Source organism: Choristoneura fumiferana, chromosome 10, assembly GCF_025370935.1.
Source record: "Choristoneura fumiferana chromosome 10, NRCan_CFum_1, whole genome shotgun sequence".
NCBI lineage: Eukaryota > Metazoa > Arthropoda > Insecta > Lepidoptera > Tortricidae > Choristoneura > Choristoneura fumiferana.
This window is the reverse complement of record NC_133481.1, coordinates 15,004,492-15,017,931: the sequence shown is the minus strand read 5'-3', so window position 1 is coordinate 15,017,931 and position 13,440 is coordinate 15,004,492. Positions and strand designations below refer to the sequence as shown.

The following is a 13,440-nucleotide window of genomic DNA, read 5'->3' as shown; positions in this document are numbered from 1 at the left end:
ACTTACTACCATCCTGATTTTTTTCAGTTTTAGATTTTAGAGGGGGGGGGGGGAACACGCTCGATTTTAATGAAAATGTGCACTTTAAAGTTGAATATTTCGCAAACAAATCGCTGAATCGAAAAATCGTCTGAGCAAACCCCTAATGGTTTTAAAAGACCTATCCAATACCCCACACTATAGGGTGGATGAGAAAAAAAAATTTTTTTACTCTTTTATTGTACCATTTTGTCGGCATAGTTTACATATATATCCGTGCAAAATTACAGCTTTCTAGCATTGATAGTCCCTGAGCAAAGCCGCGGACGGACGGACAGACAGACAGACAGACATGGCGAAACTATAAGCACAGCTATAAGGGTTCCGTTTTTGCCATTTTGGCTCCGGAACCGCCGCTTCGCTCGCTCGGCTCGCGCACTGAGGGTCGCAGTTCTACCTAACACTCCTCGCATGGTTCCACTTCCATGGTGGCCTATGAATTAAACTCCTTGACCGTACCTAACCAGACCTACCTTAGTAGAATAGGTAGAAGCGTCGAATTAAGGAACTGATCTATTTATTAGGTGACAGTGACAGATCTATTACTATTTGGTGATCGAATTTTGATGATCAAACTATAATTTAGGATACAGGTTTACATTAATCTGATGACTCATACTTAGAGACAGATTTGATTAATTTGATGACTAATATATTTCTTAGGGATAGATATAATACAATAGGTAATTAGGGTATCGCAGTTTAGTGACAAATCTAAATTTGTGACTGAAAATATAGTTCCCATTATCAAATAATTAGATTACGCTCTTATCAAACCGCTAGAGTTTTGATAAGAAACCGTATCAGTCGCGTTCGACTGATACAAAACTAGTTGGTTTAAACTCCATTTTATTAGAATTTGAACCGCAAGGCGCGACGAAAGAAAGTTACATGTGTACGGCGGTAATGCACGGCATTACACGGGGTCTCAATAATTTAATTAGTATCCTCGAGATATTTTTCTTACCAAGCATTCGACTATACACCGTGAATATTTTTTATATCCGATCCACAGGTCAAATTTGAATGAAGTTAATTTCTCTAGACACTAGTGCCCTAAATCTTACTTTTAAAAAGATAATCAAAAGTTTAGATAATTAATTATTAGCAGTAACTTAAAACAGCGTAAAGGTCCTTAATTCATGTTTTTTTTTCAAAGTCCATAACTAATCCGTGTTTAATTAATATATTTAGCAAAAGAAAGTTCTTCTTTTCTTTTAAAAAATGGCTTTTCTGTCCTAATTAATAGGACAATTTTGCGAGTTTAAAAGTAAACTCTCTTTGAGAGGGACGTTGTACGGTGATTGATTGTAGTTTTTGCAACTTGATAGTGAAATTCCAGAAACCACGTGGAGACAACTTGCGCATTAAAAAATGTCAGACACGAGAGCAATATAGAATTTTGTGATCACTGTTCACTGTTAAGGTTAATCGCCGCATAAAACACTATCAAAATTATACTTCAACTAGCCAAAGAAACAGAATAGCAAAATTAGATATTGTCTACATCCGCTATGTTCGAATGCTACAAATCGAATCAAAAGAATGTTATTGTTGTTTTTTAGAAAAATACAGCGCAGACCATTGGAGGACCATTTTACCAGTGTCTAGTCTAGTAGGTTTTTCCGTTGTACGGTAAAACAAATCTAGAAAACGAAATATGAGACGTAATGGTGGATGAACGATGATACGATGAACCAAAAGAAAGTTAAATATTATGTGGATTTTTTTATGCCTCTCTTATGTGTCACGTCAATGTCACTTTTCAAGTTTGTTTATTTTACAATTTAATAATGAATGTAAAGCTATTATACCTGCCTATGCAAGAAAAAAAAGATTTTTAATATCGTAAAATTTTTTTTTTTTTTCAATTTCGTGAAAGTTTATTTATATCAGGTAGTTCATATCAATGAACTGAGTCGTCTGCCGAAGTTAACGGATATAAAAAACGAATTGATCACAGTAAAAGTACAATCTATCAAAGTTATTTATTCAAAATGAGAAATCGGAAATCAAATATTTATATGAGATGACGTGAGAAGCTGTCTGCATCAGTTAAGGGTTAAATGGCTTGATAACATATCTTAAGGCATAGATACAACGCCGACACTTGACCTATTGCCAAACTGCTCTGATTACGCAATGCAAGTAAACAACATTCTCAGGGCAACAATAAAAATAGATTTTACATCAACAATTTTATTCTTGCCAAATTTTTTCTAACAAAAACCGTTAGTGATACCTATACAATAAGTGTAGTAATGCTATTAAATACATTAGTTTCTGATCTTAAAATTTACTCAGTCAATCCTTGCAGACATCCAAAGCGTCTTGCTTCTCTTCTGCCAGTTCCTTGCCAGTTGCATCAAGCATTTTGCGAGCAAAGTCTGAGATGGTGAGACCCTCCACAATCTTCCATTTGCCATTGGCAGTGGTAACAGGGAATGAGAAAACAATGTCTTTGGGTGTGCCGTAGGAGCCATCAGATACAACACCCATGCTGACCCAGCGGTCACCAGTACCAAGGAACCAGTCCCTCATGTGGTCAGAAGCCGCTTTAGCTGCAGACAGGGCAGAGGACATTTTCCTCGCTGCAATTACAGCAGCTCCTCGCTTTTGTACAGTAGATACGAAGGTATTCCTTAAGAACTCATCATCATTAACAGCTGCTGGCACTGGCTTTTCGGCACCTCCAATGGTTACAACAGCGTTGGACGCATCAGGGAATTGGGTGGAAGAGTGATTGCCCCAAATGATGACATTCTTGACATCCTTCACTGGTACACCAAGTTTAGCTGCAAGTTGGGACTGGGCACGGTTCTGATCCAGACGGGTCATAGCCGTGAAGTTCTCCTTAGGGATGGAAGGAGCATACTTTGAGCAGATCAAGGCATTGGTATTGGCCGGGTTACCAACAACCAGGACTTTGATGTCTTTGCGGGCCACTTTATCAATAGCTTGTCCCTGCTCTTTGAAAATGCGAACATTGGCAGAGAGGAGGTCTTTCCTTTCCATGCCTTCTTTCCTGGGCATGGCACCGACAAGGAAAGCAGCAGCTACATCCCTGAAGGCATCCTCGGGGCTTGCTGTGGGAAGGACACCAACAAGCAGGGGTAGAGCGCAGTCAGCCAGTTCCATGACAACACCCTCTAGAACACCCATCATCGGAGCGATATCCAGTAGGTGGAGGTAGACAGGTTGTTCAGGGCCAAACACTGCTCCAGATGCAATCTGGTACAACAGGGAGTAGGCGATCTGACCCGCCGCTCCGGTCACGACAACTTTGATTGGTGCAGCCTGAAAAAATAAAATTGTATCAAAACAAAAACTTACAAGAATCTAATAAGAAAATATTAACTTTAAGATTTTGAGAAATTGTACATTAAAATAAAACAAATGAGTGTCAGAAGTTATGCAACTATTAAAGTAGTTAAGTACCATAGCAACTGGCTTAGGAACAATTATTGTAGTTTCTGAAGAATTATCAGGTTTCGAGCCCCAACAACCGACATGGCTCGACGAAGTTGAATAAAATGCTAGTCATGAATTACTGATTTCCAATTAGGATAGTAATAATAATTCATTTATCTTAATTATGATTATGATAATAACCCCACCATAGCCCCATTACCGGCAGCATTACAAGCCGGTTAAAATCTAATCTAGTAAGCGATAGGATATTCTAATTACCTAACAGCATATAGTATTAAAACCAGGCATTTAATTTGACATAATTATTATTGAAATTTTTAATCCTCATCGCGTAGATAGTTCAATGAAACCGAATATGAATAATAACAAAGGTCAAGTCAAAGTCACTGGAAATATACAAGTAAAAACTTACCATTTCTTATATCCAAATGGATAATTTAGGGGAATGAGACCAAAAACACTTGTTCCTTAACAAATTATAAATGCACGAAGGTCGAGGGCCTCGAGGGCTTGTCAACTTGTCAATAGGACACGACACGACCTAATGCTTTGCTATTTCACTGGCTTGACTTGACTTCTCTATAGGTACCTACTAATACTCTTTAGTCTTTGCTTGACTTAGTGCTAATAAAGTCGGCTAAACTTCATTCACTCGCTCTTCCTATCCTAGTGCAATACTGGCAATACCATGGCAATACCCAATCCAATACCGTATGAATGAATATGGAATCGATTGATCGAATCGAATCGAATGTCTATAGTATCCCTCGCGTTGGCGTTGCGTTGTAGACTTTTACTCTATGGACTAGAAAAAGTTACCATTTTTCTTTGTTCTAGTTGTGCGTATTAAACGATGTCTCGAACAGTTCGGAATACTTCGGAGAAGCTGAATATGACAGACGGATGACATAACAAGATAACCTTAAATTCTTTTAGTGCGGATTTTCCTCAGAGCGATATTATCGCGCAACAAAAAGTAGTAAAACACCACATTACTACTAGTTCTTCGAAAATATAAGCTCATAGTCTGCAGCACGGCATCACCATGTCGTCGCTTTTGCGTTCTACGAAATTCGTGCGATACTTCACGGGTGCGGCGAGAACGCTTATATTGAACTCTGCGAAGACAGCAGAATCTAATTTATTGGTTAATCCTAAAGCTCTGTGCACTGCTAACAAGTAAGTTTAATTGATAATTGTTTAGCCTTGATTTAAAGTCTGTTCCTTAAAATATGGATCTGTGACAAATTAATAATAAAATTGCCTCTAAATTGTCTGCCATTAGTAGAGAAGAATGGTGATAGACAGTTGGAGGAGATTTACACACAGGAAGTCGATACTTAAGAAAAATTAATAACGAATGAGTGCACTGTTGTACAAATAATCTTAAACTTTGTTTAAAATAAACTTATGTACACTGTTTTATGAATGCTATTATTATTACTTAATTATCTACTAACTTAATTGCTGACATTAAAAGCTACTTAATTGTTTTAGTGTTCTCATGCGAGACTATGCAACCTCCAAGAAAGCAGAAAGCTTGGAGCCCCTATTGCAGAAACTGGACTCTGAAGCAAGGAGATTTGGTCGCATCACAAAGAGAGACATTGATGAAGTATTTGATGAAATAAGATCCAAGAATGACATCACTAGTTCGCAATCTTTGCTGGTTATAAGATGCTGTGGTATGATATATATTTTTTTTAAATGATTTGTACATAAAGCTGCCATAATGGTTAAAAAAGTTCTCTAATCTAATTAACAATAAATCTAAAGCAGTGTTTTTCAAACTTTTTCATGATGCAACCTCTCTCTGTTTAAAATATATTTGACAACCCCATGCTTACCTCCACTTAGAGTTATTTGTATTATCTTATGTTGTTAATACAAACATTGAATGATCAATTGATCATACACAATAACGGAGAGAGTATTTTAAAGTTACTGTATCCCCTCCTAAGAAGTATCCACAACACCTTGGGGGTCCCGACCCACTGATTGAAAAACACTGATCTAAAGCATTGGTTTCAACAAATACTGCCAATGATTTCTGACAGTGGCAAAGAGTATATTTAATCAGGTTTGACCAGTTTTTATAGTTCCTAAATGGGGCTTGTGGAGCTTGTTGTATCTGAAATGATCGGCCCTACCACCACCATTTACATACATGAGCATATAGTTAAAATATGGACAACATACACACATAAAAATGTCATTGTTATTGGTCATTTAGTTCCTTATTAGACTCAGGCAGTTATTGTAAGTTTTGCTGTCTAACTAGGTAGTCATAATCAACTGATTTAGTTGAGGGATGTTTACATTCACAGTATATTGAAAGTACAAAACATTTGGCCAAAACAAATCAGAGGCTGTATGCCTTACGTTTCTGATGCTCGCGATCACAATCAAATGACAGTTTTTTTATGCAAAATCTGTCATTTGATTGATTGAAAGGTTAGGCAATATGGCCTCAGGTCATTGGTGGTTACAAAAATAAAAAAAGCTTGTAGAGTTTGATTTTTGTATGACATGTATTTAATGTTTTTTTTTTTTTAGTTTTAGTACAAATATCTAAGAATTGTAAATATTCATAGTGTCATGACTCGGATCTTAACACATTCGGCCCCAGTGGCATGTCTGTGACTTACTTACTTTTAGTTTCCCGTGCCCTTTCTAGTTTGAGTTGCCAGGGCCGAATGTGTTAATTCATTGATGTAATCTTATTTATGATGGACATTTAACCTGGTTAAAGCTGCAAGTACTTAGTGGATGCTGGCCACTTCCAATTGAAGCAACTCAAAGTCTAAGTGGGAGGCCTATGTCCAACAGAGGAAGTCCTACGGCTGATATGATGATTTATTATTTTATTTTGATGATGATAAGCTTATTTATTATATTTTCAGGTGAACTCGTGCCAGAAGAATTGCCTGAACAAAGAACACTCCTGGTTCAAAAGATATGGAGTGTGCTCACCGAGAGAGGCATCCCCATGGACATTTCCCACTATAATGCTCTCCTGCGGGTTTATGTTGAGAATGAGCATCCCTTCTCACCTGCTCAGTTTCTGGAGGAGCTGGAGAAGAAAGGACTTCAGCCTAATAGGTAAATCACTTTGTCACCATTTTACTGTAATTAGTTGACTCTGACAGATTTGTACTGAGGCGATGGAAAAATAGTAACCTGTTTATATGTTATTAACTTATGAGCTAATGATTGATGAAAGTAGTTATTTACAATATACAAAAATTTTAAGTGGCCTAACAGCCCCATCACTATTTACACATTATATTGTTTTTTGTAGAGTGACATACCAAAGACTGATGTGGCGTTATTGCCAAGAAGGTGACGTCGAAGGCGCGACGAAGGTTCTAGAAAAGATGCGGGAGCTCAGCATGCCAGTGTCTGAACCGGTTCTGAATGCTTTAGTCATGGGACATGCTTTCCATGGGGACACTGAGGGCGCCAAGGCAGTGCTAGAGACTATGGCAGGAGCAGGCCTTCAGCCTACGAATCGCACGTACACCCTATTGGCTTGTGGATACGCTAAACAAGGAGACATTGAAGGGGTTGAGAGTGTGATCAAAACAGCGACTGAGAAGGATGCTTTTATGACTGACAAAGTAAGTGCACTTTTTAATAAATAACTTAAGTATGTTATCTATAACTAGTGTTTTCCCGCGGCTTCGTACGCGTAAGTTTTTAGATCAAGCAGTTGAAATTATTATTACATATTATTCTTCGGGATTTTACTAAATTCCCAAAAACCGCATTTGACATTTTATCCCGATCCTGTGATAATATCTAGGTAGAAAGGACCCTATGTGGTGTTACAGACGTCCAGCTACCAAACCAAACACACCAAACATCATACCAAACATACACACATACAAATTTTCGCATTTATATATAATATTAGTAGGATGTTCTTTATAATAAAGTCCTGTGACAAAAAATCTTCGTCAAAGCACATTTTCGACTTGTTAACATGACTATGCAAAGATGATTGTAAAATGTACAGTGATTTCAAGGCTTTCTATGCTTTAGTCGTAGTGTTTGAAGGGGAAATGGAAAAACGCGAACTAGGGTTTTCTGGAGATAAGAAAAGAAGACAAACGCTTTAGTTTGAAGGTGTTCACACAAACAGTTCTAAACAATGTTCCAATTGCAACTGCAAACGCAGTCTGTACTATACATTACTTTAGTATCCTCTAATTCCAGGACATCTTGGACATCATTGAGCATCTAGCAACTGGCGGACACACGGACAAGATTGAAAGCCTATTCCGTCATCTGCAAAAAGGTATGGGTTATAACCAAGACGTATGCAACGTCATACTCAGGCTTCTAAACAAAGGACAACAAGACGCGGCCAAGAAAATTATGAAAACCATGCCAAAAACCATTAATATTGACGACACGCCGTTCAAAGGAGCTTTCTTCGTAAAACAACTTTTAAGAGTAAATAAATCACCAGAAGCGATCATCAAAGCTTGTATAGAGCTAAAAGAAGAAGGACTCGTGCCCAACGCGTTTTATATTGCAACCGAAACAGCTCTGCAGCAGGGACATGCCGAATTAGCCCAGAGTTTGTTCAAGGAACTACAAAAGGAAGGGCTCGAAATACGCCAGCACTATTATTGGCCGCTGCTAGCTCAGAAAGGCCGCGAAGGCGATGAAGAAGGCCTCTTGCAAATTATCCGCGACATGGTCAAAGAAGGAAACATTCCAAGCGGAGAGGCGTTAAGAGACTACGTGATTCCTTACCTGATCAAAAAAGATACTCCACTTAATATAATATTAAAGCTCCAGATAGCTAACGTCCCAGTCGCTCATGCCGCGAGAAATTTAATGATTGAGCTCTTACAGGCAGGCAAAATTAAGCAAGCAGCGGAAGTAGCGCTCAAATTTAGACCTAGAGGCCAATATTCTTTAATTACTAGGCCTCTAGTCGTTGCAATAAGCAAGAACAGGGATGTCAACTCCTTTGCGACTATATTGCATGTTATTTGCAGCTCGCAAAGCCAAGTGTCACAAACTGAGGATGACGTGAATGACGAGGGACAGAATGAGACAAACGAAGTTGGCCGCATTGTGTTGTCTTCCATCAAAAACATTGCCAACGTTGATTTAACTCATAAACTTCTTGAAGCAATTCACGCTAAGGGTTTGAGGATTAGTAGTGAATCGGCGGAAGCTATTCAGCAGCATTTAGGACAGAATTTGACTACTGATATATCAGAGTTGCTCGGGCAGTTGACTTCGCCAGACCTAGAAATGGTGCCGCTTGAAGCTCAAAAATCATTTACTCCTAGGAATTCCGCATATTTAGAAAAACTGCTTTCTCAAGGGAAAATTGACAATGAGAAGCGACTACAAAGACAATTAATATCGGCATACATAAAAGAGAACAATGTTGAGAAGTTGAACAAGTTGTTGCTTGATTTGAAGGCTTCTGAATTTGAAATTACTAACGCGGTCCTCGCACAACTATACGAGTTTTATTGTAACAACAATGAAATTGAAAAGGCTCAAGAATGTCACGCTACCATACTGAAACACGATCCCGAATTTGTCCTCAACAAGTTCAAGTTCGTACAGATGGCATTCGCGTTGATACGAAGCGGCAAGATGGATGAAGCCATCCAATTCCTTAAGGAGAACAAGCATGACCCCGAAAGTGATAAGGCCAATTTCATGCTGAATTCCAAGTGCTGGCAAATGTGTAATATGTTAGCAGAGAAAAAAGAAGATGCTAAGGTGAGTGAGTGAGAGAAGATCATAAATTTTAAATTTGTATTTAATTCAGAAGCGCGTGTAAAGCTCGAATCGTGCTTTAATCTATATTAGTTTGATCAACATTTCAAATAATGTTCCGCTTCTCAGGTAATCGAAATGACGTCAGTTTTACTAGAAAACAACTACATCGAGCCCTCAAACGTGATCCTGGGCCCCACAATCAAAGTGTTTTTGCTCAAGGAAGATATCGAAGGGGCGTTGAATCAGTTCGAGAAATGCTGCCGCCAATACCGCTGCACACCTTGGAAGGGCGAGCTGATGAAAATGCTTATATCGAAAGAAGACGCTACCAAGCTACAGTGGTTGGCTGATCTCAGTACTCAGGTAGGCTTGATGATACAAACAGTTGGCAATATTTAGAAATTTGTGGCAACCCTGAGCTACAAACACTAAATAACTAAATGAGCCAATCGCAAGCAAGACGTCAAGACCAAGGATCCATATTATTGTTAGTATATGTGCGGCAAAGCAGAGTGGCTTTTTTACCGAACATTCATCTACAAATATACGATTTTCCCGCCCGACAGTGCCACTTATGTGCAGCAACCAAAATTTTTAAAATGAAATGAATTATTTTTATTGCCATAACACAGTTGACATGCTCAACATACAGTACATAACTTGTCAACTCGTTATTTTCCTCAGATTCACGGCGAAGTGAACGTGTTGCACGACTTGGTGCTAGCGTTCGTGGAATGCGGCCGGCTGCGGCAGGCGCGACGTATCCTCGAGACCCCTGGCCTGCAGACGCGTCATCAAAGGCTCAACGATGCCTGCGAACGCTATGTTGAGGTAACTACGCTGCTGGAATTTTTCGCTTTAAAATTGCCACAATGTAAACTGTTGTCGCATTATCGCGCCATCGTTTTAGTCACGATCCAACCCTACTTTTAACTTCGCTTTACATCAACCATAGATCAGGACTTTCATTGTATTTGTGTTTCATAATGCGTAATAATTACAGACATTAATTTGGGCAAAAGTTTTGAATGTTCCCTTTATTTCCACAGGAAGGCAAGTCCGAATACCTCGAAGGTCTACTTGAAGCCACCAAGGAACTGTCGCACATCGACCGCTCCAACATTTTCTATCACCTCCTCATGACCTATTGCAAGGCCAACGAGACAGATAAAGCCCTAGGTTTATGGACAATACTGCAAGAAGAAGGTGAAATTCCGAGCGAACAGTTCCTCCAATACCTCGGTAAACATCTGAAATCTAAGAACAGACCAGTGCCATTCATCATTCCTGATGAATCAGGAAGCAAACCAGCCAAAATGCCACCAAAACCGCAAACGCCGAAGAAGCCACACGTCGAACAGATACATACAAAGCCACACGTAACTGCCAAGATAGAGAACTTGATACAAGAAGGGAAGATCACTGAAGCATTAGACTATTCAGTGAAGATAATAGATGAGGGAACAATGCCAAAGTCAAATGTTTTAAAATATTTGGTGAAGAAATTGGCGGAGAGTGGCGAGGTTGAGAAGATTCAAATGTTAGGGAAACGTCTTTCAGATGTTATGAGGAGGAATGTTACTTATGACGATAAATTAACGTTAGCTATTTTCAATCGAGGCGCGGGTCCGCAACATATCGATGCTCTGTTCGAAGCCGTTAACAAGGCGCAATCAGATGAAGAATTGGTGACTGCTCTATTGAAGTTCCCACGGAGCAATGCACTTGCATCTGTTATCCAGGACGACGTTTTTGTAGACAAGTGTAAGTAACATTAACTTTCTCTAGTGTAAGGCGAGTACCTTGCACTCAAGTAACAAGATATCTTAACGGCCCGGCAATTATGCGTAGTCATGCGGCGAGCGATTTCTCTGTTTATTGCACTGTCAAAGCCAGCGGCGGCCTTAGAAGGGGGTAGCAAACAGAGCAATCGCCTGGGGCCTCGCTCTTGCAGGGGCCTCGCGCAACAACCCAAGCAAATTTAAAATAATATAGATTTTTTTTACTATATTTTCGCATCACATACTTTTCACGAAGGACAAAGGGCCTCGCAAAGACCTGCCGCCCGGAGCCTCGCAATAGGCAACGCCGCCGCTGGTCAAAGCTGTCACTGCTAAACAGTGAACTGGTGAGAGTCTATTATCATCAAAGTTATACAAACAGAGCTTATTATATTGTTTTGTTTCAGGTCGTAAAGTAGCCGAACTAGCTGCCTCAAGAGGACAATACATGCCAGCAAACCTGCTCTGGATGGAATACATTCTGGCAGGAAAAGACCAACAAGCCGACACTCTCTGGAAACAGTGCCTGAGCAACGTCAACGCTGTAGTGTTCCGACGATTGCTACAGGAAAGTCACGTCCGGGGACAACCGGATCTAATAGAAAAGCTTATTGATACGTTGAAAACAAACAAAAATATCTCCATAGGGTCAGTCGGCAATGCGTATTCCAGATTAATTAATCTATATTTACTTGACAATAAGATTGACGAGGCGCAATCTGCTCTAGAGAAAGCTGTCAAATACGGAGTGCCTTTGGACCAGTTCAATAAAAATAGCTTGAAAAGAATGAAAGAGGCTGTTGAAGCTGGCGGACAAAATTTCAAATATGCCGTTTAGAATTAATTTTCGCAATGTTGTATTTATTTGTAATACGAGCGGTTGGCCATCGAATTTGTTGCATTTTAAAATGCAGATAAAGACTAACCGAAAGCAAACCACAAAATTGGGTATTTGTTATTTACCATTTAACGAACCTGAAAAAAAAAGTTCTGCTGTGACATAAACATTGAATCAAAAATACAATTTTGCTGTCTAATAAAGTAAAAGTTCAAAATTGATTCCTCTGATCATTGTCAATCATTGTATATTGATCTTTGGTTTTATTTCTTAAAATGTGACAAATTTAGGAGTATAAGTAGTTTACTATTCAATCTAATCAAGTGTAGTGAGATCATAGTTCTTGTAAATAACATGTCGAAATTATACAAGCACTGAGTATTCGTTTATGATAATGTACCTTATTATTTTAGTTCTAATAAAAAATAATTAAACTTGCTGTTTTCTTTGAAATAAATATTTATTTTATCTTTTAATAATTTCGCGAAAAAACTGCCCCACGAAAGTAACCGTAGAAATGTGTAGTAATGAAAAAACAACTCTAGTCTACACGTACACCTATCCTCTGTGATATGACTGCTAAACCTAGTGCCATCCACGAAGACGCGTGATTTTGTCAAAATTAGACATTAATAACATTGTAATAAGAACCAAGGCACGCGTCATCGTGATTGACTCAACCTATATGCTGTGAATGACGCTATAACGGTAGTGTAAGTAGGTAATCTTCTAAACTTCAGTTTCAGAGATGGTAATGAATGACCCATATTGTTATATAGGATCACAAACAGAACAATAATAGTATATTTTTATCGAGGGACTAAAATAAGCCAATATATAGCCGAGGTGGTTAGCCACCCGAGCTTTAGCGAGTGTGTCTATTTATCCGAGGGTTTATATTTACTTTTAGTCTCTACTGTGTTTTTCACTTCGATTGCGAGAAAAAAAATGACATTTCTGTGTGTGTGTGTGCATTTCTTATTCCTCCAGTCCATAAAACTTTCATAGGTTTTTCAATAAATCTAATCGCCAAAAGATAATCAATTATGGGCGAAGACCAAAAAGTTGCACACCGTTAAAGCTGCGTTAGCAGGTAGTTATAATTTCCAAATTTATAAATAAATAAATAAGTATCACGGGACAATTCACACCAATTGACTTAGTCCCAAAGTAAGCTTAGCAAAGCTTGTGTTATGGGTACTAAGCAACGAATAAATATAATTATATAGATAGATACATACTTAAATACATATTAAACACCCAAGACCCGAGAACAAACATTCGTATTTTTCATACAAATATCTGACACGACACGGGAATCGAACCCGGGACCTCAAGCTTCGTAGTCAGGTTCTCTAACCACTAGGCCATCTGGTCGTCAAATTTCCATTAATGTTTTCCATTGTGACACGAAAATTATCCATACAAATGTTGATTAATTCTCCATAACAGCGCCCTACCCTAACGCCGCTACTGCCATACTGTAGTCTTTGGCTACTGCCTTAGACAAATGAAGTTACTGCATAGAAACTGACATGAGCCAAAGCAAAGCATCAGCCAGGCGTGAGGCATGTTCACGAAAAACAGCAGGGC

The 13,440-nt window shown here is 38.8% G+C and overlaps 2 protein-coding genes across 2 annotated transcripts; one reads left to right on the top strand and one right to left on the bottom strand.

Annotated features, from left to right (window-relative positions):
- Positions 1-2,222: 2,222 nt before the first annotated feature.
- On the bottom strand, positions 2,223-4,130 carry Mdh1 (malate dehydrogenase 1). Its single transcript, XM_074093642.1, has 2 exons — positions 3,884-4,130; positions 2,223-3,336 (listed from the first exon to the last, which is right to left on the bottom strand). Exons 1-2 carry the CDS (start codon positions 3,884-3,886, stop codon positions 2,344-2,346), a joined length of 996 nt encoding a protein of 331 aa, XP_073949743.1. The 5' UTR covers positions 3,887-4,130; the 3' UTR covers positions 2,223-2,343.
- Positions 4,131-4,367: 237 nt separating this feature from the next.
- On the top strand, positions 4,368-12,281 carry bsf (bicoid stability factor). The gene is made up of 9 exons (XM_074093641.1): positions 4,368-4,650; positions 4,969-5,156; positions 6,375-6,573; positions 6,773-7,091; positions 7,690-9,228; positions 9,355-9,591; positions 9,913-10,059; positions 10,278-10,992; positions 11,417-12,281. Exons 1-9 carry the CDS (start codon positions 4,517-4,519, stop codon positions 11,845-11,847), a joined length of 3,909 nt encoding a protein of 1,302 aa, XP_073949742.1. The 5' UTR covers positions 4,368-4,516; the 3' UTR covers positions 11,848-12,281.
- The last annotated feature ends 1,159 nt before the right edge of the window (positions 12,282-13,440 follow it).